Source organism: Oryctolagus cuniculus, chromosome 10, assembly GCF_051225735.1.
Source record: "Oryctolagus cuniculus isolate XC-2025 breed Fujian yellow rabbit chromosome 10, ASM5122573v1, whole genome shotgun sequence".
In the NCBI taxonomy this organism is placed as follows: Eukaryota; Metazoa; Chordata; class Mammalia; order Lagomorpha; family Leporidae; genus Oryctolagus; species Oryctolagus cuniculus.
Window position 1 is genome coordinate 93,589,041 of NC_142876.1, and position 26,901 is coordinate 93,615,941.

General features: G+C 43.8%; 1 protein-coding gene across 9 annotated transcripts in view; it reads left to right on the forward strand.

Moving 5' to 3' along the window:
• Nucleotides 1-821: 821 nt before the first annotated feature.
• DENND6A (DENN domain containing 6A) overlaps nucleotides 822-26,901 on the forward strand; it is a 93,820-nt gene continuing 67,740 nt past the window's right edge. For 2 of the 9 annotated variants that reach the window (XM_089306032.1, XM_089306033.1), the window contains exon 1: nucleotides 822-1,165. In XM_089306032.1, coding sequence (XP_089162158.1) covers nucleotides 929-1,165 — 237 coding nt within the window. In that variant the 5' untranslated portion in view covers nucleotides 822-928. The remainder of the gene's footprint in view (nucleotides 1,166-26,901) is intronic. The other 7 variants (XM_089306035.1, XM_089306038.1, XM_017343899.4 and 4 more) reach the window with 6 other exon arrangements.

Consider the following 26,901-nt stretch of genomic DNA (forward strand, 5'->3'; position numbering starts at 1 on the left):
GAGCTTTAACCCATTGCTGCACAGCGCTGGCCCTTCATGTTTAGTTTCATCATGCTGTATATACTCAGTCTAGTGGGTGCTGAATAAATCCTACTCAGGAATCAGCAACAATTCAGAACAAGTGCCTCCCAGGTGCCCGGTCCAATGCTGATCTGTTCTCTGAGAATATAAAGCTGCCTGGACCAGGCCTTTGCCTTGCCCTAGTGCTGAGTGAGCATGAGCCACAGGTTGCCCTGCAAACCAACCTACCTGCCCAACCTGAAGTTCCAGAAAGGTCTGGAGATGTGAGTCACAGCCAGCCTGCCTCAGAAAGGAGGGAGGAGCCTCGGTGGGGAGGAAGGAGACGAGGGAAAGCACAAATGTCTGAATCAGCAAACTGCATGTACCTCGGGCCCGTCTCCGAGTTGTCATCCTTGCGGGGCTAATTACATAACCTCTCAGAACCTGTTTCCTACTCTGTGAAATGCAATAAAGCCTACCTACCTGCGATGATGGGAGGACTTAATATGATAATGTTTGGACCTGACCCTCAACTGGCACAGGGAAAAAATGCTCGATAAATGTTAGCTGGAGTTACCATTTATGTTTTAGTAATACGCTATTATAATAATTCCAAGTACAGTTCATTCCCTGGTCGTTGTGCTGCGAACAGGAGTGACAAGGATCATGAACCACTGTCTCAGTTTACGACAGGGAGGTCAGGGCAGCCTTCACAAACCGGGACCAGCGGCTGCGTGGCGTCCCCACGTCCTCCGGGGGCCGGAGGACCAGTGCAGAGCAGGGCTCCAGCGTCACGTGGCCTGCGGCCCCGCCCCGTTGGAGCGGGTCCCCGGCGGCTGCGGCAGCGGCGGCTGCGCCTGCGCGGAGCCGAGCGCGCTCTGCAGCGCGGTCAGCGGTGGAGGCGGCGCGAACAGCCAGGGGGCGGCGGATGGCTCTGCGGGGCCCGGCGGGCTTGGGGTCCAGCACCAGCGGGCTGTTGGACGAGACGGTGGCTGCGGCCGACGGGCGCGAGGCTCCGGCCCTTGTGGCGGCGGGAGCCGCTCTGGAGGACGATGAAGAGGACGATGGCCGTGGCCGGGGCCTGCTGCGCTGGGACGGTTTCTCAGCCTGGCTGCATTGCGTGTGTGTGGTGGGCTTCGACCTGGAGCTGGGCCAGGCCGTGGAGGTGAGGCCCGGCCGCACTCAGGCCCGCGCTCCGCCCCCAGTCCGGGGCGGCTCTGGCAGAGTCTGTGGCCCGTGGGCCGGCGGGCCTGGACCCCAGCCGCTGCGCATCCGGGCGTGGCCCGCCGCCCCTACGCCGTGGGGCCGGGCTGCTGTCCATTGGCAGTTACCGTGGGAGGATCTTGGGCTGCGGCTAGGGGTGAAAAGTTCCCTCTAGGCCCCTCCTAAATACTTGTTGATGTTCGTGTTTTGTTTTGTTTTAAGATCCCAGAGGCCAAGAATAACTCAGAGTGTTAGCGGTCCCCGGAGAAAGCTGCAGGCAGGATGTTTGGGACTTCTTCAAGAAGGAACAATGCCCCCTGACATATGGGGAACTCTAATGGCGAAGCTTGCACAACCATTTCTTGAGCTCAGATTGTTCCTCGTCGGGAACTCTTAGAGCCTTCCATTCAGCCCGAGTCGGATGCTCACCTCAGCGTGACGGCCTCCTTTCCCACTTTCGTTCCTCGTTTCTGTCATTTCTTTATGTTGTTTCTTGACCATTTATCTTGAAAGCTGATGTCAAGATGAATATAAGGAAAGTCCTTTGCTTGTGGCTCTGACACGTTTTCCAGCTTTATGGCACCTTGTTGAAAGGCCGTGGAGTTTTAGTGATTCTTGACATTATTTTAGGGTCCTTTTAGTAGCACAAGAAATTGCTTGTTTTTATGTGTCCAAGGAAAACGTTATCTGAAGGACTTGTGTTTAGAAGCATTTTGGGTGGTGATAAAGATGTTAATGGCTCAGTTGTCTGAGAAAACCGGTGAAGGAGGTTTTTCCTAATGTGAAACTACTGCTTTTGAATTGAACCTGTCTTCTTGGTGTTTATTACACAGTTCAGTAAACATTGTTTGCACTAAGATCTGGGCATTATGCAATTTGCTGGACATACACTGTAACCAGTATTTGTAGATTGAGACAGTTTAGGGGAGAAGCAAGAGTTAAATCTCAGAAGCTCATTTGAGCCCAGTACAGTGTGTGGCACATAGCACCATTCAGTAAGTATTTGTTGGCTGGATGAATGAATGTGTGAACAATCTTTTATCTTACTTTGGAAGATTTAAAAGCCGTTTACCATTTCTGTTGACATGCTAGCCCAGAGTGATATGTACAGCAAAATAGTATTAAACTAGAAAGCATAGAGTAAGTTGTTATAGTTGATTGCATTTTTAATATTTATTTTATTTATTTGAAAGACAGAGTTACAGAGAGAGGTAGACAGAGAGAGAGGTCTTCCATCTGCTGGGTCAATCCCCAGATGGCCGCAACGGCCAATCGGAAGCCAGGAGCAAGGAGCTAGGAACTTCCAGGTCTCTACGCAGTTGCAGGGGCCCAAGGACTTGGGCCATATTCTACTGCTATCCCAGGCCAGAGCAGAGAGCTGGATTGGAAGAAGAGCAGCCAGGACTAGAACCAGCACCCGTATGGGATGCCGGTGCTTCAGGCCAGCGCGTTAGCCCACTGCGCCACAGCTCTGACCCTGATTGCGTTTTTTTAAAAAAACTTAATTATTAGAGAGTGAGCATGTGCCCTCTGCAGATTTTATCCCCCAAATGCCAACAGTGGCTGAGCCTGGGAGTTGGTAACTAAATCCGGGTCTCCTACTTGGGTATCAGGGACCCAATTACTTTGAGCCATCACCACTGCCTCTGAGGTGGTACATCAGCAGAAAGTTGGAGCCAGAAGCTGCAACCAGGTATCAAACCAGGTGCTCTGATGTGGAAACATGGTGTCTTAACCATTAGGCTAAACGCTCACCCAATTACATTTTTTAAAAAATTCATTTCTTTGAATGACTGAACAACAGCAAGAGAAAGAGAATGAGAGAGATCTTCCATCTACTGGTTCACTCCCCAAATGCCCGCAATAACCAGGACTAGCCCAGGCTGAATCTAGGAGCCAGGAATTCTTTTTTTTTTTTTTTTTTTTTTTTTTTTTTTGACAGGCAGAGTGGACAGTGAGAGAGAGAGACAGAGAGAGAAAGGTCTTCCTTTGCCGTTGGATCACCCTCCAATGGCCGCCGCTGCAGCCGGCGCACCGCGCTGATCCGATGGCAGGATCCAGGTGCTTATCCTGGTCTCCCATGGGGTGCAGGGCCCAAGCACCTGGGCCATCCTCCACTGCACTCCCTGGCCATAGCAGAGAGCTGGCCTGGAAGAGGGGCAACCGGGACAGAATCCGGCGCCCCAACCGGGACTAGAACCCGGTGTGCCGGCGCCGCAATAGGAGCCAGGAATTCTATCCCAGTCTCCTACATGAGTTTCAGGATCCCAGGTTCTTGGGCCATCTGCTGCCGCCTTCCCAGGTACATTAGCCAAGAAGTTGGATTGGAATTGGAGCAGCTGAGACTTGAACTGCCGTTCTGATAAGGACTGGGGGCATTGCAAGCAGTGCTGGCCCCAGTTGAGTTCTTAAATAGCTAAAGGTTCTTTTGAGACATTCTTTATATGAGAATTTATTTATTTGAAAGGTATAGTCACAGAGAGAGAGAGAGATAAGGAAAAGGAGAGACAGAGATCTTCTATTTGTTGGTTCACTCCCCAAATAGCCAGGAGCTTTGTTTGGGTCTCCCACTTGGGTGCAAGGGCCCAAGCACTTGGGCCATCTTTTGCTGCTTTCCCAGGGACATTAGCAGGAGCTGAACTGGAAGTGGAACAGTTGGGACTTGAACTGGCTGTTGTAACCATTTGGGAAGTGAACCAATGGATGGAAGATATCTGTCTCCCCTTCTCTATCACCCTGCGTTTCAAATAAATAAACAAATGTTTAAAAATATATAGAATCACTGATTTTAGAAGGTGTCAGATGAGCATGGGGAAGGTTCTCTAATAAAGGGTTCAAAGAAAGATAATCACAGGTAAAATAGAAAACTAAGTAACTTAATTTTTACTTTGTTTTACCTAGGGAGAAATATGGAATATTTACCTTGCCATTTTTAAAAGATTATTTATTTGAAAGGCAGAGTTAGAGAGGGAGAGACAGAGAGAGAGAGAGATCTTCCATCTGCTGGTTCACTCCTCAGATGTCCACAACTTCTGAGGTTGGGCCAGGCAGAAGCCAGGAGCCTGGAGCTTCATCTAGGTATCCCATCTGGGTGCAGGGGCCAAGGACTTGGGGCATCCTCTGCTGCTTTTCTAGGTGCATTAGCAGGAAACTGGATGGGAAGTGGAGCAGCTGGAACTCGAACTAGCGTGGCATCTTTACCCACTATGCCCCAAGTTTGCCTTTTTTTTTTTTTTTTTTTGACAGGCAGAGTTAGAGAGAGAGAGAGAGACAGAGAGAAAGGTCTTCCTTCCGTTGGTTCACCCACCAAATGGCCACTACAGCCAGCGTGCTGCACCAATCCGAAGCCAGAGTCAGGTGCTTCCTCTTGGTCTCCCATGCTGGTGCAGGGCCCAAGCACTTTGGGCCATCCTCCACTGCCCTCCCGGGCGAAGCAGAGAGCTGGACTGGAAGAGGAGCAACTGGGTCAGAATCTGGCGCCCCAACCGGGACTAGAACCTGGGGTGCCGGTGCCGCAGGCAGAGGATTAGCCAAGTGAGCCGCGGCGCAGGCCACAAGTTTGCCATTTTTAAAATGAAGTAAAGGAGGCAAGATGATTGGCCTAGCAGTAAAAACTGTGTCCCCTATCAGAGTACAGTGGTTTGGGTCCTGGTTTCACTCTTTGTTCCAGCTTCCCTGCTAATGTGGATCCTGGGATGCAGCAGGTGATGGCTCAAGTAGTCAGGTCTCTGCCACACACGTGGAAGACCTGAATTAACTTCCAAGGTTCTGGAGTCAGCATTGTGGCATAGCAGGTAAAGCTGTTGCCTGTGACAGTAGCATCCTGTATGGGTGCCAGCTTGAGTCCTGGCTGTTCCACTTCCTATCCAGCTCCCTGCTAATGCAGCTGGGAAGGCAGCCAAAGATGAGCCAAATGCTTGGACCACTACACTCACGTGGGAGACCTAGAAGAAGCTCCTGGCTTCAGGCTGACCCAGCCCTGGCCATTACAGCAATTTGGAGAGTGAACCAGCATATGGAAGATCTCTGTCTCTCCTTCCCTCTCTCTCTGTAACTGTGCCTTTCAAATAGATAAAAATAAATATTAAAAAAAATTTCAAGGTCCTGGCTTTGGCATGGGCCAGGCCATTGTGAGCATTTGGGGAATGAAGCAGTTTTTCTGTACCTCTCAAATAAAACTGTTTGAAATGAAGAAAAAGACAAATTAGTAAGTAATGCAGCAAAATAGTTGAAAAATGTTTCACTTTTGCATTGTGATCATATTCATGTTGAAAATGGACAAAGATCTGGAATGGGACAAGAAAGTGAGTGTAGAATTCCGTTGGAAAAATGGCAGTCTATAATACAGGAACAAGGGAGCTCAAACAGAAGATTAATTAAAAAATAGATACAAACTGAGTTTGGAGATAATATCTTCAAGTCGACCTGTGTTATCAAAAAGGCAGTCATTGAATCTTTGGCTTGAGATGGACTTAGGAGGCTGTTCTGCCATGACGAAGTATTTATTTGTAGATTTCTTACAAATGCAGAATCCTTATTAAAGAGGTGAATGTTTAGACTACTCGTTAAGGCACCTGTATCCCACAGAGGAGTACCTGGGATTTTTGTTGTTGTTTTTGTTTTTGACAGATAGAGTTAGTGAGAGAGAGAGACAGAGGGAAGGGTCTTCCTTCTGTTAGTTTACCCCACAAGTGGCCGCTATGGCTGGAGCTAGGCCAGTCCGAAGCCGGGAGCCAGGTGCTTCCTCCTGGTCTCCCATGTGGGTGCAGGGGCCCAAACACTTGGGCCATACTCCACTGCCTTCCCAGGAGGAGCAACCGGGACTAGAACCTGGTGCCCATATGGGATGCTGGCACCGCAGGCGGAGGATTAATCAAGTTAGCCATGGTGCTGGCCCGAGTACCTAGGTTTTACACCTGATTCTTGCTCTTTTTTTTTTTTTTTTTTTTTTTTAGATTTATGTATTTGAAAGGCTGAGTTACAGAGAGGCAGAAAGAGAGAGAGGTCTTCCATCTGCTGGTTTACTCCCCAGGTGGCCACAGTACCCAGAGCTGCGCTGATCTGAAGCCAGGAGCCAAGAGCCAGGAGCTTCTTCTGGGTCTCCCGCACAGGTGCAGGGCCCCAAGAATTTGAGCTATCTTCCGCTGCTTTCCTAGGCTGTAGCAGAGAGCTGGATTGGAAGTGGAGCAGCCAGGTCTCAAACCGGTGCCCATATGGGATGCCAGCAATGCAGGCGGCAGCTTTACCTGCTACGCCACAGCGCTGGCCTCCTGACTCTTGCTCTCGACTCCTACTTCCTTCTGATGCAGACCCTGGGAGACAGTGGTGATGGCTCAAGTGGCTGGGTCTCTGACACACATGTGGGAGACCTGGAGTGAGTTCTCAGCATGTGACTTTGACCGTTGCAGGCATCTGGGGGGTGAACCAGTGGATAGAAGTTTCCTCTTTTTCTATCTTCTCTCTCTGTGTTTCTTTGCCTCTCAGAATAAGGAAAAAAAACTTTAAAATCTCTGCTAAACACACAGTGTAGAATAGTGGTCAGGAAGCCAGACACTAGAACTGGGCTGGCTAAGTTTGAATCCATGTGACTGGGTAAGTTGCTTAGCTTGTCTGAGCCTTATATTCCTCCACTGTATAACAGGGTAACGGTACATGTATTGTGACATTGTTGTGCGGATTACGTAAGCTGATATTGCTAAAGCATTTGGAACAATGCCTAGGACATAGTAAGGCCTATTCAAGTCTGCATTTGGGAAGAATTGATTTTCCAAAAATTCCCCTTTTCAGTGGAAAGAACCCCTGATTTTTGCTTTGGGAAGTTGGACCTTAGTTTTCTTATTAGTAAAATGAAATTGAGATATTTAAATCAGTACTTCTGTAAAGGGGAATTTTTTTTCCCTGTGTAAGTAAAAATCTATGTAGAACCATATTGGCTAATGTGGTTGAAATGGGGAGTGTGTGTGGATCTAGTTGTAGGCAACAGAAAATAATTTAAGCTACCCCAAGCAGAAAACAGGAAATGGCTGTAAAAGTACCAAGGTGTTTCAAGCTGTTCAAGGCACAAAGCTAGTGGAGGTTCAGAAAACAGCCCAGAACCAGGGAAGCTTTTGTCTTTTGGTGGGTCTTCTTCATGCTTCATGTTCCTTGCAAACTGACTTCCTCTACTTCGCAGACCTTTGTGGTGGAGGAGTAGCCCTTTGCAGCTGCTTAGTGAAGAGGGTCAGTCTTTTACTCTTGTTCCAAACACTGCAAGAAGGTACTCAGGTCCTGCTTGGGACAGATGTCTGCTAAAGCAGTTGGCTTAAGACCTGGGTCAAGGGAAACAGTGGTGTACCTTGCATGAAATGTCTGAAGTGGAGGTGGTGTTAAGGGGGCATTTGGTTTGGAAAGAGACCGAAAAAATGTGTTCAACTTCTTTTCCCCTGAGGGTGACCCTGGAAGCACCACCATAGAATCTAAGTGTCTTCTGAAACAAGGTTTGAAGTCACCTGGATTTTATATACTTTGTGTCACTTCTGGCTTTGAACTGACCTGGTTATATAGTAACATCTTAATTATCTGAATCCAGAATTGGCTTGTTTACTCACTTTTTTCCTCATTGTTGAAAAATGGGCAAGAAAGGAAAAATATGAACACTAGAAAATATCATTCCCAATTCTACTTCTCCAAGAAGAAACTAATATTAATATTTGGTATTTTTGTTTATGCTTTTGTTTATGTATAAAATTTGTACCCATCAAAGATTAGTTTGATTGTTAGAAATAGAAATCTCTTGGCCGGCGCCGCGGCTCACTAGGCTAATCCTCCACCTAGCGGCGCCGGCACACCGGGTTCTAGTCCCGGTCGGGGCGCCGGATTCTGTCCTGGTTGCCCCTCTTCCAGGCCAGCTCTCTGCTGCGGCCAGGGAGTGCAGTGAAGGATGGCCCAAGTGCTTGGGCCCTGCACCCCATGGGAGACCAGGAAAAGCACCTGGCTCCTGGCTCCTGCCATCGGATCAGTGCGGTGCGCTGGCCGCAGCGCGCCGGCCGCGGCGGCCATTGGAGGGTGACCCAACGGCAAAAGGAAGACCTTTCTCTCTGTCTCTCTCTCTCACTGTCCACTCTGCCTGTCAAAAAAAAAAAAAAAAAAAAAAAAAAAGAAAAAGAAAAAGAAAACTTCAGTAAAGAGAGATTGAGGATTTCAGGCAACAGAGAGAAGTAGAGAGAGACTGACTGAGAATGAGATCTTCCATCTGCTGATTCATTTCCCAGATACCCACAACACCCAGGGCTGAGCCAGGCTGAAGTCAGGATGTTGGAACTCCATCTGAGTCTGCCTTGTGAGTGGCAGGAGCTCAAGTATTTAAGCCATCATCTGCTTTATCCCAAAAAGCACATTAGCAGGAGGCTGGATTGGAAGTGGAGTAGCTGGGACTTGAACCACGTACTCTAGTACGTGATGTGGGTGTCCTAAGTGGTGACTTAACCTGCTTTGTCACAACACCTTTCCTAGAGTCTGCTTTTATTGAGTAAGTGAAATACTGCCTGTAAGAATTAATGCCTGTTATTTGATGCATGCTCAATTTGTTATTTCCCTTTATAGTGTCCTTTTACATTAACTTATCAGTGTGGGGCTATTCTTAACTATTGCTTTATTATCATAACTTTCCCTTAAAGTGACTTTTAAAAAAAGATAGAAGTTTTGGGCCTGGTGCTATGGTGTACTGGGTAAAGCCACTGCCTGCAGCAGCAGCAGCATCGTATTTGGGCGCTGATTTAAGTCCTCACTGCTTCTCTTCCAATCCAGCTCTCTGCTATGGCCTGGGAAAGCAGTAGAAGATGGCCCAAGTGTTTGGGCCCCTGCACCCTCTTGGGAGACCCAGAAGAAGCTCTAGGCTCCTGGCTTTGGATCTGTGCAGTGGATGGAAGGCCTTTCTCTCTGTCTCTCCCTCTCTGTAATTCTACCTCTCCAATAAATAAATAATTAAATCTTTAAAAACCAATAACAAAAACATTTTTAGAAAGTACAGGTTGTTTATGTGAATCACCAATATTAATATTCCGGGACTGGCATTGTGGCATAGCACGTTAAACCACCGCCTGTAGCACCAGCATCACATACAGGTGCCACTTTGAGTGGCTTCTCCACTTCTGACCCACCTTCTACTAATGTGCCTGGGAAAGCAGCAGGATGACCCAAGTGCTTGGGACCCTGCACTTATGTGCGAGGCCTAGATCATGCTCCACGCTCCCAGCTTCTGCCTGGCCCAACCCTAGCCGTTGTGGCCATTTTGGGACGTGAACCAGTGGAAGGAAGATCTCTCTCTGTCTACCCCTCTCTGTATCTGAAAGTCTGCCTTTCAAATAGATAAAATAATTGGTTAAGTCACCATTTGAGGTGCCTGCCTTCCGTATTAGGAATGCTTGATTCAAATCCTGGCAACTTTGCTTGCCTTCCAGCTTCCTACTAATGTGTCTGGGAGACAGAGAGATGGCTTAAGTATATGAGCCTCTGTCACACTTAGGAGACCCAGAAGATGTTCCGGGTTTCTGGAGTAAGCCTGGCCTAGCCCTGGTTGTTGTTGGCATTTGGGGTGTGAACCAGTGGGTTGAAAATCTGTCTTTCTCTGTCTTTTTACCTTTCAAATAAATAAATAATTTTTAAAAAGTCCTTCCTGGGGGCTAGTGTCATGGTGCAGTGGGTTAAGCCACCTCGTGTGAGGCCAGCATCTCCTAGATTGAAGTCTTGGCTCCTCTACCTCCCGTACAGCTCCCTGCTATTGCCTCTGGGAGAGCAGTGTAAGATGGCACAAATACTTGGGCCCCTGCCACCCATGAAGGGGACCTAGATGGAGTTCCAGGTTTCTGGTTTCAGTCTGGCCCAGCCCCAGTCCTGGCCATTGCAGCCATCTGGGGAGTAAACCAGCAGATGAAAGGTTCTCTTTCTTTCCGTCTCTCTCTGTAACTCTGTCTTTCAAATAAATTCTTTTTTTTTTTTTTAAAGTCCATCCTGAGAAGCAAGTTTGTTAGATTTAATTTTCCTGATAATTTATGATATAGCCCATTTCTGTGTACATATCACTTATAGATCACTTCTTGCTGAAAAGAATTTCAGATTATTTAGACTGTAAGAACCAGGACAATCTACCATTAATTTATTATGAGTCATATATTTCATTCTTACTTATTTTTAAATTTTATTTATTTGGGAGACAGAGACAGACAAAGAGAGCTTCTATCTGCTAGTTCACTCCCCAAAGGACTGGGATGACCAGGGCTGGGCTAGGGGTTGGCCAAGGCAGAAGTCTGATGCCAGCAACTCAGTCCAGGTCTCCCAAGTTGGGAGTTAGGGACCCAACTACTTGAACCATCACCACTGTCTCCCAGGATCTATATCAGTAGGAAGCTGGAGGAAGGGAATATTGATATGGGAGGTGGGCATCTTAACCACTAGGCCAAACACCTGCGCCCATTTCCAATTTTTAAAATCACTGCTGTTTCCCCTCATTCCCTAATAGGGTGGAGCCTGGAGGAGTGACCAGTGTTCTTTATCTTAGCAAAGTTTCCTGTTTATTCTTCTGAGAAGAATAAAGGCAGCTGTGTGGAGGGTTGTTTGCTCTGTTTCTTTCTCATGAACTGGATGACCCCTAGCCTCAGTGTTTGATTCTCATTGAGTTCACTGTTCTAACTGAAATGGATGCTATGTGTAACTGTGTGTTGCTATGCTGTATCGTAGAGCCATCTATACTGCTGATATTTATTGGGCAGCTACCATATCCCAGACGCTGTTATATTCTGGAGCCTCATTCATCCCTCGCTTTGTGAAATTTACCATTTAGCAGGGAACGCAGGCTGTTAGGCTAGGAGGAAGGGTAGGGTATTAATAGGGGCCTTTATGTTTTCTTGTGAACTAGTAGTGCTTCATAGTAGCTTAATATAATCTATGATTTGCGGATTAAATCTCTAGTAACCTCCTGAGCCTCTTAGGCCTCCAGATTTTACAGAGGCCTCCTTGGTGTTAGCCAGCCTCTGATTCTGTTATGAAATGATAAAATACCAGTGTGGAGATAATCTGAGACGTGCTGCTGTCCAGTTAGCACTTTCACAAATGCCTATGCTTTATTGTGTTTATATGATGAATGGTACAAAACATGGACAGTTACATCTTAAACTTTACCCTTTCTTGAGAGAGGTAATTGAGTGTATATTCCATGTTCAGAGTTACCAGGTGTTCAGTAGCGTGCTTAGTTTAGAGATTGAGTGAGCTGAAATCCAAGGCCCATCCTGACCTGATACGTGTCATGTCAGGCCTTTTTTAAAATGTGCAGTTATCTCTTTTGAAGTATAACATACTTATAGAAAAGTACACAAATTCTAAGTCTGTAATTTGATGAATTTTTGTAAAATGAATATACACATGGAGATGCCATATAGATAAAAAAAAAAATAGAATTATCATTGACCCAGACATTTCCCCTTAAGTCCCCTTTTATTCATGACCTAGTTTTGTTGGGCAGCAGTACTACATTGGTGACATTCTTATCCTATCCATTTAAGGGCAGTACCTGGAAGTTGTGAATACTATTTCTCATATATTATAAATCAAAACTTGGTCACAAGTCAAGTCTGTACCAAACTACAGGGGAAGTTGGGAAATCTTAATTCTGGGTGACAGTACAGCTAAAATTCAAAGGGTCGTATAAATAAAGGGAGAAGGGAAGAATTAGATATTGGCAGGCAACAAACCTTAACTATCTAGGAGCAGTTAGAATCTTAGGTAACAAAAGGTTTATTTTAATCTATGAGCTTGAGTTTTACAATATAAACTTAAAAAATTTAATAGTAACTGAGTTATTTGAGAGATGAAGTTACATGTGAATGAAAATTCTGCACAATTATGCTCCTAAAATTTTGGAATAAAGGATTATGGCCTGTTTTACCTAGAATGTGGAATTATCTGTGAATGCTTAGAAATGAGGCTGAATGGTTTTATTTTGGTAAATTTAAGCTATTTGTGTATCACTAGGCTTCCATCTGTTTGAGTCATTTGTGTTTTTTAAACTTTTCTGATCGAAAGAATCATGTGAGGCATTTTATACAAACAAGAATTTTGGGACTTCACCTCAGACTTCTGGAATCAGAATCAGAACCTGATGGTTATTATGTGGAGGCACATTTGGGGTGAGATTTACAGCAGTGTAGAACAACGCCATCTTCTGTGATGTTTTTGTTTTATTTTATTTGGGCATGTATAATTATTTTTCATAAAAACGATATTTGTTTTAACAGTAGTTTGTCACTGTTTTATAATAAATTAGTGCATATTTAATACATGATCCTTTTTAGTTTCTAATAATGGTAGGTGTTGATAGATGGAACTCATATGTTTGGGAACCTTAGTAGATTTAAAGAGTGTAAAGGAGTTCTGGGACCAGAAAGTTTGAGAACTGCTGTTTGACACAGCCTGGCTTGAGATGCTTAGATTTGGTTGACTTGTGGGAAGCAGGCTAATGTCATGGGTGAGTGGGTGAAAAGACAGACCAGGGGTGGGCTGGTATCCTCGTCTCTGTACTTACTAGGAATATTATTTTGGTGAAGCCACTCTGTCTCTTTGTGCTTCAGTCCTTCTTGTATGGACAGGGATAGTGGAAGCAGTTTCACACAGATTCCATAAAAGTTGTTTCAAGTGTGTGAAGCACATGGCAAGGGTTCCACAGCTGCAGGCTGTGTTGTGGTTGACAGACTTTGTGGGTTTTAGACTCATGTTGGAGATGTAAAAGCAAGACCCAGGTTGCTTCTATGATTGTTCTGTTAGAGAAAGTTTGTTTTAATTAATACTTATAATATAGAAATCAGTAGGCCACTAATGTTTGATATTTTATGATAATTCCTTGTTACTACTCTTCTTTCACTTCTGTGACACTCATACGTGGTGATAACTAGTAGTTTCTTATTAAAGGAATTGGGAAATGAATAACTATTAGAAAAATTGAATAAGTTCAGCATCATTTATATAATTTTTTCATTTAGTCACTCTAATTAAGTAATATGAATTGTTTTTAAATAAGTAAACTGGAACTCTGAGGAGTAAGAGTAACTTACCCCAAATCAGATACCTATTTATTTTTTATTAAAAAAATTTTTTTTTTATTTTTTGGACAGGCAGAGTGGACAGTGAGAGAGAAAGAGATAGAGAGAAAGGTCTTCCTTTTGCCATTGGTTCACCCTCCAATGGCCGCCGCGGCTGGTGCACCGCGCTTATCCGAAGCCAGGAGCCAGGTGCTTCTCCTGGTCTCCCATGTGGGTGGGACTTGGGCCATCCTCCACTGCACTCCCAGGCCACAGCAGAGAGCTGGCCTGGAAGAGGGGCAACCAGGACAGAATCCGGCACCCCAGCCGGAACTAGAACCTGGTGTGCTGGCGCTGCAGGCAGAGGATTAGCCTATTGAGCTGTGGCGCCGGCCCCCAAATCAAATAACTATTAAACCAAGATCTAAATCCAAGTCCTTCTGACTCCACAGCCGCTATGCTTTTTTTTTTTTTTTTTTGCTATTTTTAGTATAAACTGAAGCAAAGCAGATGTGTGATATGTGATAACTTGAATTCCCCAGTTATTGGCAGTAATAGTTGTCTTTTTATTCCCCAATGTCTTCCTCTGTGCAAGTGAATACTAATGCAATAGTAACACCTATAGCCATTTTGTGAGTTGAATACTAAATATTTTTAGTGGGTGAGTATTTGATGCCATAGATGAGGTGCCTCTTGGGATGCCCACATCCTGTTTCAGAGTGCCTAGTTCTGGTCCATGCTTCTCTGCTTCTTGCTAATGCGCATCCTAGGAGGCAGTCGATGACGGCTCAAGAACTTGGGATCCTGCCACCCACATGGGAGACTCGGGTTGAGTATTGGGTTCCTGGTGTTGACCTGGCTGTTGTTGTCATCTGGGGAGTGAACCAGTGGATGGAAGCCTTCTCTCTGTTTCTGTAACTCTTTCAAAATAAATAAGTAAACCTTAAAAAAAAAAAGAGAAAGAAACAAAAAGAAAAGTGTCTGAACCCCAGACTATTGCGACCTGTGTTGATTGGGCAGATGCTGAAATGAGATGATAGTAGTTCCCTCTTCCTAGTGTATTTGTGAGGATTGACACAGTACAATGCCTGGCATGAGGGAAGTACTTGGTAAATTTAGCTGTTGAGATAATTAATTGAGTTTTCCTGAAATAATGAAATAGTTACTCTTTTGGTCTAGTTCATTTGAATTACATCAGTATTAGTCACCTAATGAATTCCTTTGTAACTGTGGAACCCTTCATAATTAATATAGATTTAAAATTAAGTTTTTGTTAGTATTTATTATAATAGGAGCGCTGATGCAATGTCAATAGCAATAATAATTTGTTTGCTTAGCATCTATTATGTGTGAAAGATTCTATTAGGCATCATAAACAAGAAATAAAGATGTGGAGTAGGCATTTAGCCTGGCATTTAAGATGCCCACGTCTCACATTGGAGTGCCTGGGTTCAGTTCCCAGCTCCAGCTTCTGATGCTAGTGTCCTGTCAGTTTAGACCATGAGAGGTTCAAGTAATTGGATTTCTGCCAACCCCATGGGAGATCTGATTTGAGTTCCTGGCTCATGGTTTTGACCCTAGACCAACCCCAGCCCAATATGTCTCTGTCTCTCTGTCTGCCTCTCAGTTTAAAACAAACAAAAACAATGAGGAGGACATGAGAATCCTTGCTGTGCAGGAATTTAACTGGAGAATTAAAAGAAAAGTAGGCATAAGTGATCCAGAGACTAAGTAAAAAGTTCTGGTGGAAGGTGAGATTTGAGTTGAACCTTAAATTCTACATAGTTAAAAATTTTAGTTTTATATAATTAAAAAATTATATGCATGTGTTCTTTGAAGAATTGCAGAAATTACAAAAAAAGGAACTGAAAATCACTTATTTCATGTGCTGGATGGGATTTGATAAGGGAGATTCAAACTGGTGAAGGAGTTCTTAAGTATGAGCAAGGGAGGAAGCAGGAAAGTTCAAAGTCTATCAGGATTAGCAAATACAAGCCCGTGTGCTGAAGCAGTAAGACCTTCAAGCTCCTAAATAAAAAAGCAGACTATGAGACTGTGATTTATGCTGAGGAAAAATACATGAATAATTTTTCTTTCAAAGCTGTACAAGACATTATTTAATAGTGGTTACACTTGAGGAAGGTGACCTGGACATCTATGGGAAGAGAGACTAATTTTTATCATATGACTTTTTAAGGTTTGAAACATTAGGTATAGCTATGTTTTTTCCTTTTTAAACAATTCAACTATCCATGTACCATAAAATTTACCATTTAAAAATATATAGTTCAGTGTTTTCACAGGATTTTGCAACTATCACTGCTGTCCAGTTCTAGAATATTTTTGTCATCCCTTTAAGAAACCCTATCCCCATTTCCCTTTCTCCCCAGCCCTTGATGACCACTCATCTATTTTCAATCACTGTGGATTTGTGTGCTATGCACATTTCATATGATGGAATTATGTAGTATATGGACTTTTGTGTCTGGACTTCACTTAGCATAGTATTTTCAAGGTTCAGCCATGTCAGGGTATGTGGTTGGTACTTCATCGCTTTTTATGTCATTGTATAGCTATATAATTTTGTTTATCGATTCATCACTTGATTAAAATTTGGATTGTTTCTACTTTTTGGCTGTTAGGAACAATGTTATGAATATTCATGTATAGGTTTTTGTATAACATACGTTTTCACTTGGATATATACCTAAGAGTGAAATTGTTGGGCCATATGGTAACTCTATGTTTAACGTTCTGAGAAACTACCAAACTCTTTTCTTTTTTTAAAAAAATGAAGCATTGCATACAATGCTGGGAATGTGGCAAAAGACTCGTAAAGTGCAGATGATTTTATCAAAGTTATTTATTTGAGAGGCAGAGATAAAGAGAGACAGACAGAACTCCCATCCACTGCTTCACTCTGCAGATGTCCACAGCAGCTCAGGACTGGGCTTGGGCCAAAACTAGGGGTTGGAAACACAATCCACATCTCTCATGTTGAGTAGCAGGGGTCCAGTTTCCTTGAGCCATCACCATCGCCTCCCAGGATCTGTATTAGCAGGAAGCTGGAGTCAGTAGCTGGAGATGGGTATTAAACCCAGGTATTCTCATATCCATGGGCATCCTAACCAACATCTCAGTCATTGGGCCAAATGTCCACCCCTCAACTGCTTTCTACCATCAATATGTGAGAGTTCCATTTTCTTCACATTCTTGCTAACCCTTGTTATTGTCTTTTTATTATGGCCATCCTAGTGGCTATGAGTCCTACTTTACTTTATTTGCATTTCCCTTCTGACTAATGATATTGTGTGTTTTTTCATATTTATTGGCCATTTCATGTTTTTCTTTTTCCTTTGAGAAATGCCTATGGAAATCCTTTGCCCACTTAAAAACTGGAGTACTTATCTTTTAATTGTTTAGTTATATGTGTTGTTTTTCATGTGTTCTGTTTACAAGACCCTTATCAGATAAGTGATTTGTGTTGTATTCTGTTCAGGCTACTGTAACTAAATATACTATAAACTCAGTGGCTTATAAAATAAGGAAATTTAGTTCTTAGTTTTGGAGGCTGGGAAATCCAAGATCAAGGTATTGGCTGATGTTATGAAGGCCTGCTTTCTGCTTCATGGATGGTGCCTTCTTGTGGCAAGCTAGCTCTTCAAATTCTCCTTTTATGAAGGCACTAATCACAATCATGAAGGCAGAATTCTCATGACCTAATAATTTCCTTGGTATTTTAACGTATCAGTTAAAAAAAGATTTATTTATTTGAAAGTCAGAGTTGCACAGAAAGAAAAGGAGAGGCAGAGAGAGAAAGATCTTCCATCTGCTGGTTCACTCCCCAGTTGGCCACGACAGCTGGAGCTGTGCTGATCTGAAGCCAAGAGCCAAGAGCTTCTTCTAAGTCTCCCATGTGGGTGCAGGGGTCCAAGGACTTGGGCCATCTTCTACTGCTTTCCCAGGCCATAGCAGAGAGCTGGATTGGAAGTGGAGCAGCCAGGCCTCAAGCCGGTGCCCATATGGGATGCCAGTACTTCAGGCCAGAGCATTAACCAGCTGCACCACAGCATCGGCCCCAGTTTGAGATAATTTTAAACTTGTGTCAGAGTTGCAAATGAATTTACTCAGTTTCTCCTAATGTTAGCATTTTATTATGTTTCTTTGTTTTTTCCTTTCCTTTTTTTTTTCTTTTTTTCCTTTTTTTGTGTAAAGGTAGCATTTATATAAACATAGTTCGGTAGTAAAAAATAAGAAAACATTGGTGTGCTGGTATTTTTCCCCCTTATTAATATCCTTTTTCTGTTTTAAGATCCATTCTAGGTTTTCCACATTTCATATAGGTATCCTGTCTCCGTTGTCCTCTCCAATTTGTGAAAGTTCCTCGTTCTTCTCTCTCTTTTTTTTTTTTTTTTTAAGGATTGATTCATTTGAAGGGAAGAGTGAGACAGTGAGAGAGAAAGAGAGAAGGAGGGAGGGAGGGTGAGAGGGAGAGAGAGAGTGAGCGAGTGAACTGTCTTCCATCTGCTGGTTCACTCCCCAAAATGGTTGCAGCAGCCACGCCTGACCCAGGCCGAAGCTTGAAGCTCAGAGCTCCATCCGGATCTCCCACATAGTTGGCAGGGGTACAAACATTTAAAGCATCTGTCCTGGCACATTAGCAGGTTGCTGGATTGGAAATGGAGCAGCTGGGATTCCAAGTGGCACTGGCAGCATTGCTGGCAGCTCAGCTCTCTGCACCACAACTCTGGCCAGAAAGTTCCTCATTGCTGTATGTTAGAAGGGGAGTACTGGTTTTATTGTATGTTCCTTAGTTGAGTTGTTTTGCTTTGTTCGTGAGATTAGCCTGAGGTTATGCATTATTGGGAGGAATCTTACGGAAGTGATGGCCGCTTCTCAGTGCAACATATTAGGGGCATGGAAGTCAGGGAGACTTCGCAGTGCATCATAGCAGAGATGTCAGTATGTCTTATTACAGGTTGTTTTAATCTTAATGGTTTAGTTAAGGTAGAGTATGCCAGGTTTCTCCACTGTAAAATTACTATTTTTCTCTTTGTAATTAAAAAATATTTTTTTCAGGGAGGGAGGTACTTTGAGACTGCAATATCCTCTTTCTCAAACTTTTGCTTGCTAATTTCAGCATCTGTCAGAGGATTTTTCCTGAAGGAGTTATCACTGTGATGTTCCGAGAGTGAGTTACTGTTTCCTCATTCCTTCTCCATTAATTGGAATTCTTTTGTAAGGAAAAACTGTCATTATTTATTTATATCAGTATGTACTCAGGATACTTTTTTTTATTCTTTGACTGGTAACCCAGTACAATCATGATTTTGTTGGATCAGATTGTTCTAGATTTAAGCCTTGGCACCCCTTTTAAGGTGACTCCTGTGGTCTGTAGACATGCTCTATCTTTTTTATCTTTTGAGCTCTATCTTTTTTATCTTTATTTATGACACTACAGGATGCTCCAGGCTCATCTTATAATTTTCTTTCCCTACCCTGTACCCAGTCACCTTTCAAAGAGCCCCGACTTGGCCAGCGCTGCAGCTCACTTGGCTAATCCTCCGCCTGTGGCGCCGGTACTCTGGGTTCTAGTCCTAGTTGGGGCACCAGTTCTGTCCCGGTTGTTCCTCTTCCAGTCTAGCTCTCTGCTATGGCCCGGGAAGGCAGTGGAGGATGCCTTAAGTCCTTGGGCCCTGCACCCGCATAGGAAACCAGGAGGAAGCACCTGGCTCCTAGCTTCAGATTGGCACAGCGCACTAGCTATAGCTGCCATTAGGGGGGTGAACCAACGGAAAAAGGGGGACCTTTCTCTCTGTCTCTTTCTTTCACTAAGTGCCTGTCAAAAAAAAAAAAAAAAAAAAAAAGAGCAAAGAGCCCCGACTTTATAATTTGAGAATGCTATTTAGCAACCAGCATCTCATTCTGCTCTGGTGTCATTGCTTTATTTTTCATATTAAAATATCTTTTAAAAGAGATATTCTGTTGTATTTAATATATCTTAAAATGTTTTTCAACTAATTAAAATTACATGAGATAAAACAAGTTGAGACAAGTAGACTAGTTTTTTAACACTGAAACAGTTTTTAGTTTCAGTTTGGAATGCATCTTGTCTAGTCACTGAAGATAACCTTCTCATTGGATTTATTTACTGATTTTATTTTTTTTAATTTATTTTGAAAGAGTTACACAGAGAGAGAAGCAGAGGGAGAGAGAGAGAGAGAGAAATAGAGGGGGAGACAGAGAGAGAGAGAAAGGGAGAGGAGGAGAGACAGAGAGAGAGAGAGAGGGAGAGAGAAAGAGAGAGAGTCTTCCATCTGCTAGTTCACTCCCTAATTGGCCTCAACGGCTGGAGCTGTAGCGATCTGAAGCCAGGAGCTTCTTCCGGGTCTCCCACGAAAGTGCAGGGGCCCAAGTACTTGGGCCATCTTCTACTATTTAACCAGGCCATAGTAAGGAGCTAGATCAGAAGTGGAGCAGCCGGGTCTTGAACTGGAGTCCACATGGGATACTGGCACTGCAGGTGGTGGGTTTACCTGCTGTGCCATAGCACCAGTCCCTGTCATTTGGTTTAGAACTCATCTTCTCTTTAAGACAATGAGGTTGCTTGTGAATTAAATGTTATGTAGGAGATCCAGGCAGGTGTTTCAGGGGAAATGTAGTCTCTGCCAGTCCTGGGATTTGATGTGGGATCATGAACAGACACAGGACAATAGGCAGGTACCCATGTACACGGAACTGGAGTGCCTGGCAGGTATGGTTTTCTCCTTGTCCACGTGGGGCTAACAGTAAATTATCTGCTAATTTCCCTTCTCTTGGGACTGAGCTTATTCCCACATGGAAGTGGGAAGGTCAGAGGGTGCAGGGGCAGTTACAGAGAGACATTATATCTTTGAAGAGAATAGCCTCATGTAGAACCTTTTTTTTTTTTTTTTTTTTTTTTTTTTTTTTTTTTGACAGGCAGAGTGGACAGTGAGAAAGAGACAGAGAGAAAGGTCTTCCTTTTGCCTTTGGTTCACCCCCACCAATGGCCGCCGCAGCCAGCCGGCGCACGGCGCTGCTCTGAAGGCAGGAGCCAGGTGCTTATCCTGGTCTCCCATGGGGTGCAGGGCCCAAGCACTTGGGCCATCCTCTACTGCACTCCCTGGCCATAGCAGAGAGCTGGACTGGAAGAGGGGCAACCGGGACAGAATCTGGCACCCCAACCAGGACTAGAACCTGGTGTGCCGGCGCCACAAGGCGGAGGATTAGCCTAGTGAGCCGTAGCGCCGGCTCATGTAGAACATTTTGGAATACTCAATTCCAGTGTGTGACTGTGTGTGTGTGTGTGTGTGTGTGTATATATATTTGAGGAATATTTTTCTTGTAATTATTTTTAGGCCTTAATCATTATATAAAGTAAAACTTATTTCTTTCTTAGCTGTTCTTAGTCATTTCTCTCGTATTTGTTGTAACATGGGAAATTTTAACATACGTACCAGGACCAGGGAGACAGTAGCTGATATTCTCTGTCCCCATTTGATGCCTCCCAGGAATGTTAGTGGCCTAGAGGACGGAAGTATCTGGGTTTAAACTGTGAGGAGCAGATACCTCAAGTGACAGGCTCTCTGTGCTCTGGAGCCAATCCTCAATGTGATCAATTCCCATATGGGTAATCAGGAATTTATTGACTAAATTGATATTGAATGTCCAGTCTTATGTTTAAACTTATTTCTTTTCCTTTTTTTCCCCCCAAGATTTATTTATTTGAAAGGCAGACTTACAGAGGGAGAGAGAGAGAGAAGGCTTAAGTTCATTGGTTCATTCCCCAAATGGCTGCAACAGCTGGAGCTGGGCTGATTCGAAGCCAGGAGTCAGGAGTTTCTTCCAGGTCTCTCATGTGGGTGCAGGGGCTGAAACACTTGGACCATTCTCTCCTGCTTTTCCAGGTGAATTAGCAGGGGGCTGAATCATAAGTGAAGCAGCTGAGGCTTGAACCGGCATCCATATAGGATGCTGTCACCACAGGCAGAGGCTTTACTCATTTTGCCATAATGCCAGGCCCAAATTTTTTCTTTTTTAGAGATTTATTAATTTATTTGAAAAAGTGATAGAAAAAAGGGAGGGAGGGGGAGAGGGAGACAGAGAGAGAGCCCCTCCCTTCAGTGGTTCACTCCTCAAATGTGCACAACAGTTGGGGGCTGGTCTAGTCCGAGAAACTCCATCCAGGTATCCTACATGGTTGACTGGAACCCCAATACGTGAAACATCATCTGCTACATTCCTGGGAACATTAGCAGGAAGCTGGATCAGAAGTAGAGGATCTGGGGCTCGAACCAGAATTCTTTTTTTTTTTTTAACTTTTACTTAATAAATATAAATTTCAAAAGTACAACTTTTGGATTATAGCGGTTTTTCCCCCCATAATCTTTCTCCTACCTGCAAACCCTCCCATCTCCTATTCCCTCTCCCATCCCATTCTTCGTTAAGATTCATTTTTGTTTATCTTTATATATAGAAGATCAAGTTAGTATATACTAAGTAAAGATTTCAATAGTTTGCACCCACAGACACACAAAGTATAAAGTACTGTTTGAATACTAGTTTTACCATTAATTTGCATAGTACAACACAGCAAGGACAAAGATCCTACATAGAGAGTAAGTGCACAGTGACTCCTGTTGTTGATTTAACAATTGACACTCTTATTTATGACGTCAGTAATCACCCGAGGCTCTTGTCATGAGCTTCCAAGGCTATGGAAGCCTCTTGTGTTCACACACTCTGACTTTATTTAGACAAGGCCCTAATCAAAGTGGAAGTTCTCTCCTCCTTCAGAGAAAGGTACCTCCTTCTTTGATAGCCTGTTGAACCAGAATTCTTGATATGGGATGTGGGCTTCCCATGTGGCAACTTAACCCATTATGCCATAATACCTGGTCCAAACTTTTTTCTTTTTCATAAAATAGATAATGTATATAGATAATAATTATAGTAATATGGCAATATATGCACTAGTTTAGGGTACTTGGCAAAGGTTGTTTTCTTTTTTATACATACAAGCATATTATATATATTTAAAGTACTTTTTTTTTTTACCATTTGTAGATGTCAGATATACTGACTTTTTTCTTTTTGTATGGTCTGTTAAATGATAGGAAACCAAAAATCAAAGGAACTACTGTAATGTCTTTAACAAAAGATGAAATTGTGTATATTTGATTTTTTTTAAAAATTGATTTATTGGCTGGCGCCGTGGCTCACTTGGTTAATCATCCGCCTGCGATGCCAGCATCCTATATGGGTGCTGGGTTCTAGTCCCGGTTGCTCCTCTTCCAGTCTAGCTCTCTGCTGTGGCCCAGGAAGGCAGTGGAGGATGGCTTGGGCCCCTGCACCTGCATGGGAGACCAGGAGGAAGCACCTGGCTCCTGGCTTTGGATTGGTGTAACTCCAGCCATAGCAGCCATTTGGGGAGTGAACCAACGGAAGGAAGACCTTTCTCTCTATCTCTAACTCTTATCTGTCAAATTAAAAAAAAATTTGATTTATTTATTTGAAAGGCAGAGTTACAGAGAGAAAGAGAAAGAAAGTCTTCCACTCGCTGGTTCAGTCCCCAAATGGCCACATGGCCGGAGCAGGGCCAATCTGAAGCCAAGAGCTAGGAGCTTCTTCTGGGTCCTCAGTGTGGATGCAGAGGCCCAAGGACTTGGGCCATCTTCGAGTGCTTTCCCAGGCCGTAAGCAGAGAACTGGATCAGAAGCAGAGCAGCCGGGACTTGAACCGGCACCCATATGGAATGCTGGCACTGTAGGCATCGGTTTTGCTTGCTATACCACAGTGCTGGCCCCTGTATTTGTTTTGGGGTTGGTATTTTCTTTGCAGGAAGTAAAATCTGGAGGACACTCATGTAAAACTGAACTTGTAGTCTAAGAATAAGCTAAATTTGCCATTGTGGTTCAGACCAGCAAACTGTAGCATGTAACTTGTCTGTAACAAGATTTTCATGAAATTTGAATAGAACACAACAGAAATTTTTGTAAGTTTGCCATTTCTGCTACAACGAGTCAGAAGATCCTAACATGAAGCAGGGGAGATCTGTGTACACATAGAAAAAGGTTATGTGTTATTAAATGCTGTTTGTTGAATAGAATTAATTTGAGGATTGAACAGATGTTTTTGTGCTGTTTACTCTGGTCCGAAGACTTGTAAGTGGTGAACGAAACCAAACAGGTTCTTGCTTCTTTGTGCATTGTTCTTGCTTCTTTGTGAGTTCTTGATCCTTTGTGAGTTGAGGTTAAGTAATGACACAGATTAAGTCTATAGCGAACATTGTATTTTGTCTTGCACATGAAAAATGGAAGTTGTCATTAGACAACATAATATGGGAATACAGTATAGGGGTGTGTGTGTGTGTGTGAGAGAGAGAGAGAGAGAGAGACAGAGAGAGAGAGAAAGTACAGAGTGGTAAGGGAGAGAGAGAGGCTTCAGTTACCATCTGAATTAGCAGGGGAAGAGCTGTCTGTACTCACTGATGGGGGAATTCTTCTTGAGTTTAAGCCCAGCGGGGCAAGCTAAGGCTGAAGTAGAGTGACGAAGGACTATGGAGGGGATTGTGGGCCACATTAAGGAAGCTGCTGAAGATTTGTTAATCTTGAGTGCATCTAAGGGACAGGCTTCCAAGGGAGGAAGCTCAGCCACTATTGAAGAGGCACTGCAAGAACTGCAGCTACAACAAGGCAGCCTGGCAGAGCCGGGAGGGAAGGGTGTAGCATTCAGATGGCACGGGGCACTGAGCGCAGTGACAGAAACTTGTAGGAGACCACACCTGTTAGAAGAGCAGCACTGGGTCTTTGGAAGCAGAGCTAGAGGTACAGACTGTTCAGTGATTTCCCAAGAGGACATGTCTGGTCAGGATCAAAGTCCAGTCTTGGGACCAGTACTTTCCATTATGTACCACAGCCTCTGGGAGTTTAAAGAGGCAGAGCTGTATTCATTCATTCTTTGGGAAAGATTTTATGTATTTATTTGAGAGGTAGAGTTACATACAGTGAGAGGGAGAGACAGAGAAAAAGGTCTTCCATCCACTGGTTCACTCCCCAGATGGCCGCAGAGGCCAGAGCTAGGCCAATCCAAAGCCAGGAGCCAGGAGCTTCTTTTGGGTATCACCTATGGGTGCAGGGGCCCAAGGACTTGGACCATCATCTACTACTTTCCCAGGCCATAGCAGAGAGATGGATTGGAAGAGGAGCAGCCAGGACTAGAACTGGCACCCATATGGAATGCTGGCACTGAAGTCAGAGGATTAACTTACTGCTCCACAGTACCGGCCCCTCATTTATTTTTGACTAAGATGAAAGTGTATAAATAGTTTTAAAACTATAAGTTTTAAAGAAAAAAATTGAAGTGGAGAAGAGATGATAGGAAATGAAGATTCTGTTACGATGGTAGAATGAGAAGTAACAACAAAGAAGTAGAAGACAAAATATGAATTTTTAAAACTGTTGCCTTCTGTGAGGGCAGGTGGGAATAGATACTTAATGTTTCTTAGAAGATAGAAAGATGAAAGAGTAAGATCTTTGCATATGGTAACCGTACCAGTACATTCTATTTTCATATATTCTCTTGTCTTCCCACAAGCCATCTGTACTTTTCTACTGTGGTTACTGTAACAAATGCTACAGACAGGATGGCATCCACAACACAGATCTATTCTGCAGGCTGGAAGGTCCAATACCAAGTTGCTGGCCAGTTTTGTTCCTGGTGAGAGTCTTCTTCCTGTCTTGTACATAGCCTTCATTATGTCTTCACGTGACTAAAAAGAAAGCAGTCTCTTGGGGCAGGCATGGTGGCACACTAGGGTAAGCCTCTGCTTGGGATGCCCACATCCTATATTGGAGTGCCTGGGATCAAGTTCATTTCCACTTCTGGATCAGCTTCCTGGTAATGCATCTTAAGAGTCAGCAGATGATGGTCGAAGTACTTAGGTCCTTGTCACCTGTTTGAGAAACCCGGATGGAGATCTGGGCTCCAGTCTTTGACCTGGTCAAGTTCTGGCTGCCACAAGCATTTGGGCAGTGAACCAATAGGTGGAAAATTCTCTCTCTCTTTCTCTTTAAGATGAATAATTTTTTTTTGAAAAAAGATCTCTCATTTCTTGTTATGAGGTCACTACTGCCACCATGTAGCTCCACTCTCATGACTGATTACCTCCCAAAGCCCTCTTTCAGAATATGTCACACTGAGGATTAGGACTTCAACACGGGAATTGGGGGGGGGGGCAGGTTTCAATTAATTGGGCCATCCAAATGTATTAAGTATTTCAGGATTTTACTCTAAGCTGTATATCCAGACTATTTCTTGTCCCTGAATTTCCTGAGAAAATGTAATTTTTAAAAAATTTTTATTTATTTTTTCCCTTTTTATAAGATTTTTATTTATTTATTTATTTGAAAGACACAGTTACAGAGAGAGATTGGGGGGAGGGGGTCTTCCATCTGCTGGTTCACTCCCCAGATGGCCACAATGGCCAGTGCTGTGCCCATCCAAAGCCAGGAGCCAGGAGCCTCTTCCAGGTCTCTCACGTGGGCGCAGGGGCCCAAGGACTTGAGCCATCTTCCACTGCTTTCCCAGGCCATAGCAGAGAGCCAGATCGGAAGAGGAGCAGCCAGGACTAGAACCAGCACCCATATGGGATGCTGGTGCCTCAGGCCAGGGCGTTAACCCACTGCACCACAGTGCCGGCCCCTTTTTAAAGATTTATTTATTTATTCATTTATTTGAAAGTCAGAGTTACACAGAGAGAAAAGGAGAGGCAGAAAGAAGAGAGGTCTTCCATCTGTTGGTTCACTTCCCAGTTTGCCACAACGGTCCGGAGATGTGCTAATCTGAAGCCAGGAGCTTCCTCTGAGTCTTGCATGCAGGTTCAGGGACCCAAGGACTTGGGCCATCTCCTACTGCTTTCCCAGGCCATAGTGGAGAGTGGGATCGGAAGTGGAGCAGCCGGGACTTGAACTGGAGCCCATATGGGATGCCACCACTGCAGTTTTTTGGAGTGACAGCGAGATAAACATATGGGTCACAGCAAGTTGCAAATATTTGCTCATATTTACCCACTACACCAGAGCACCAGCCCCAATCAAATGTAATCTTAAACTTTTGTCATTCTCTTTTTGGAAACCCCTATTTTATGCTGTCTCTGAGGGGAATTGAGCATGTGAGGTGCTCTTATTACAGAAGAAAATATTGGCTACTTATCAGGACATTTATGTGCTGGAAGAATCCCTTCCTGACTTCTGAACTGAAGTGATATCTTTTTAAAATTAAAGCTATATGTAAGTAGTGGGGGGGAAGTACTAGAACTGATTGTATGTCTGCTTGAAGAACTTGGTGTTAGGTCTAAGAAGGTTCTGACAGAAGGTCCTTTCTTTTGATTAATCTGATGAATCATTTCCTTTGTGAGATCTTCTAGACTGATTTCATGAGATATTGTGATGAGTAGCTGATTTTGATAACAATGGCTGAATAGTTTGGGATTTAAATGGTTGTTGTTAAAAATGACAACACATTTTATAAAGAATAAGATTTAATTAGTTCCTACCAAGTCCCTTACCTAAGGACCATGGAAGATTATAGCTGGTGGGGGAAAAAGTCAACTTTCCTATAAATGCAATCC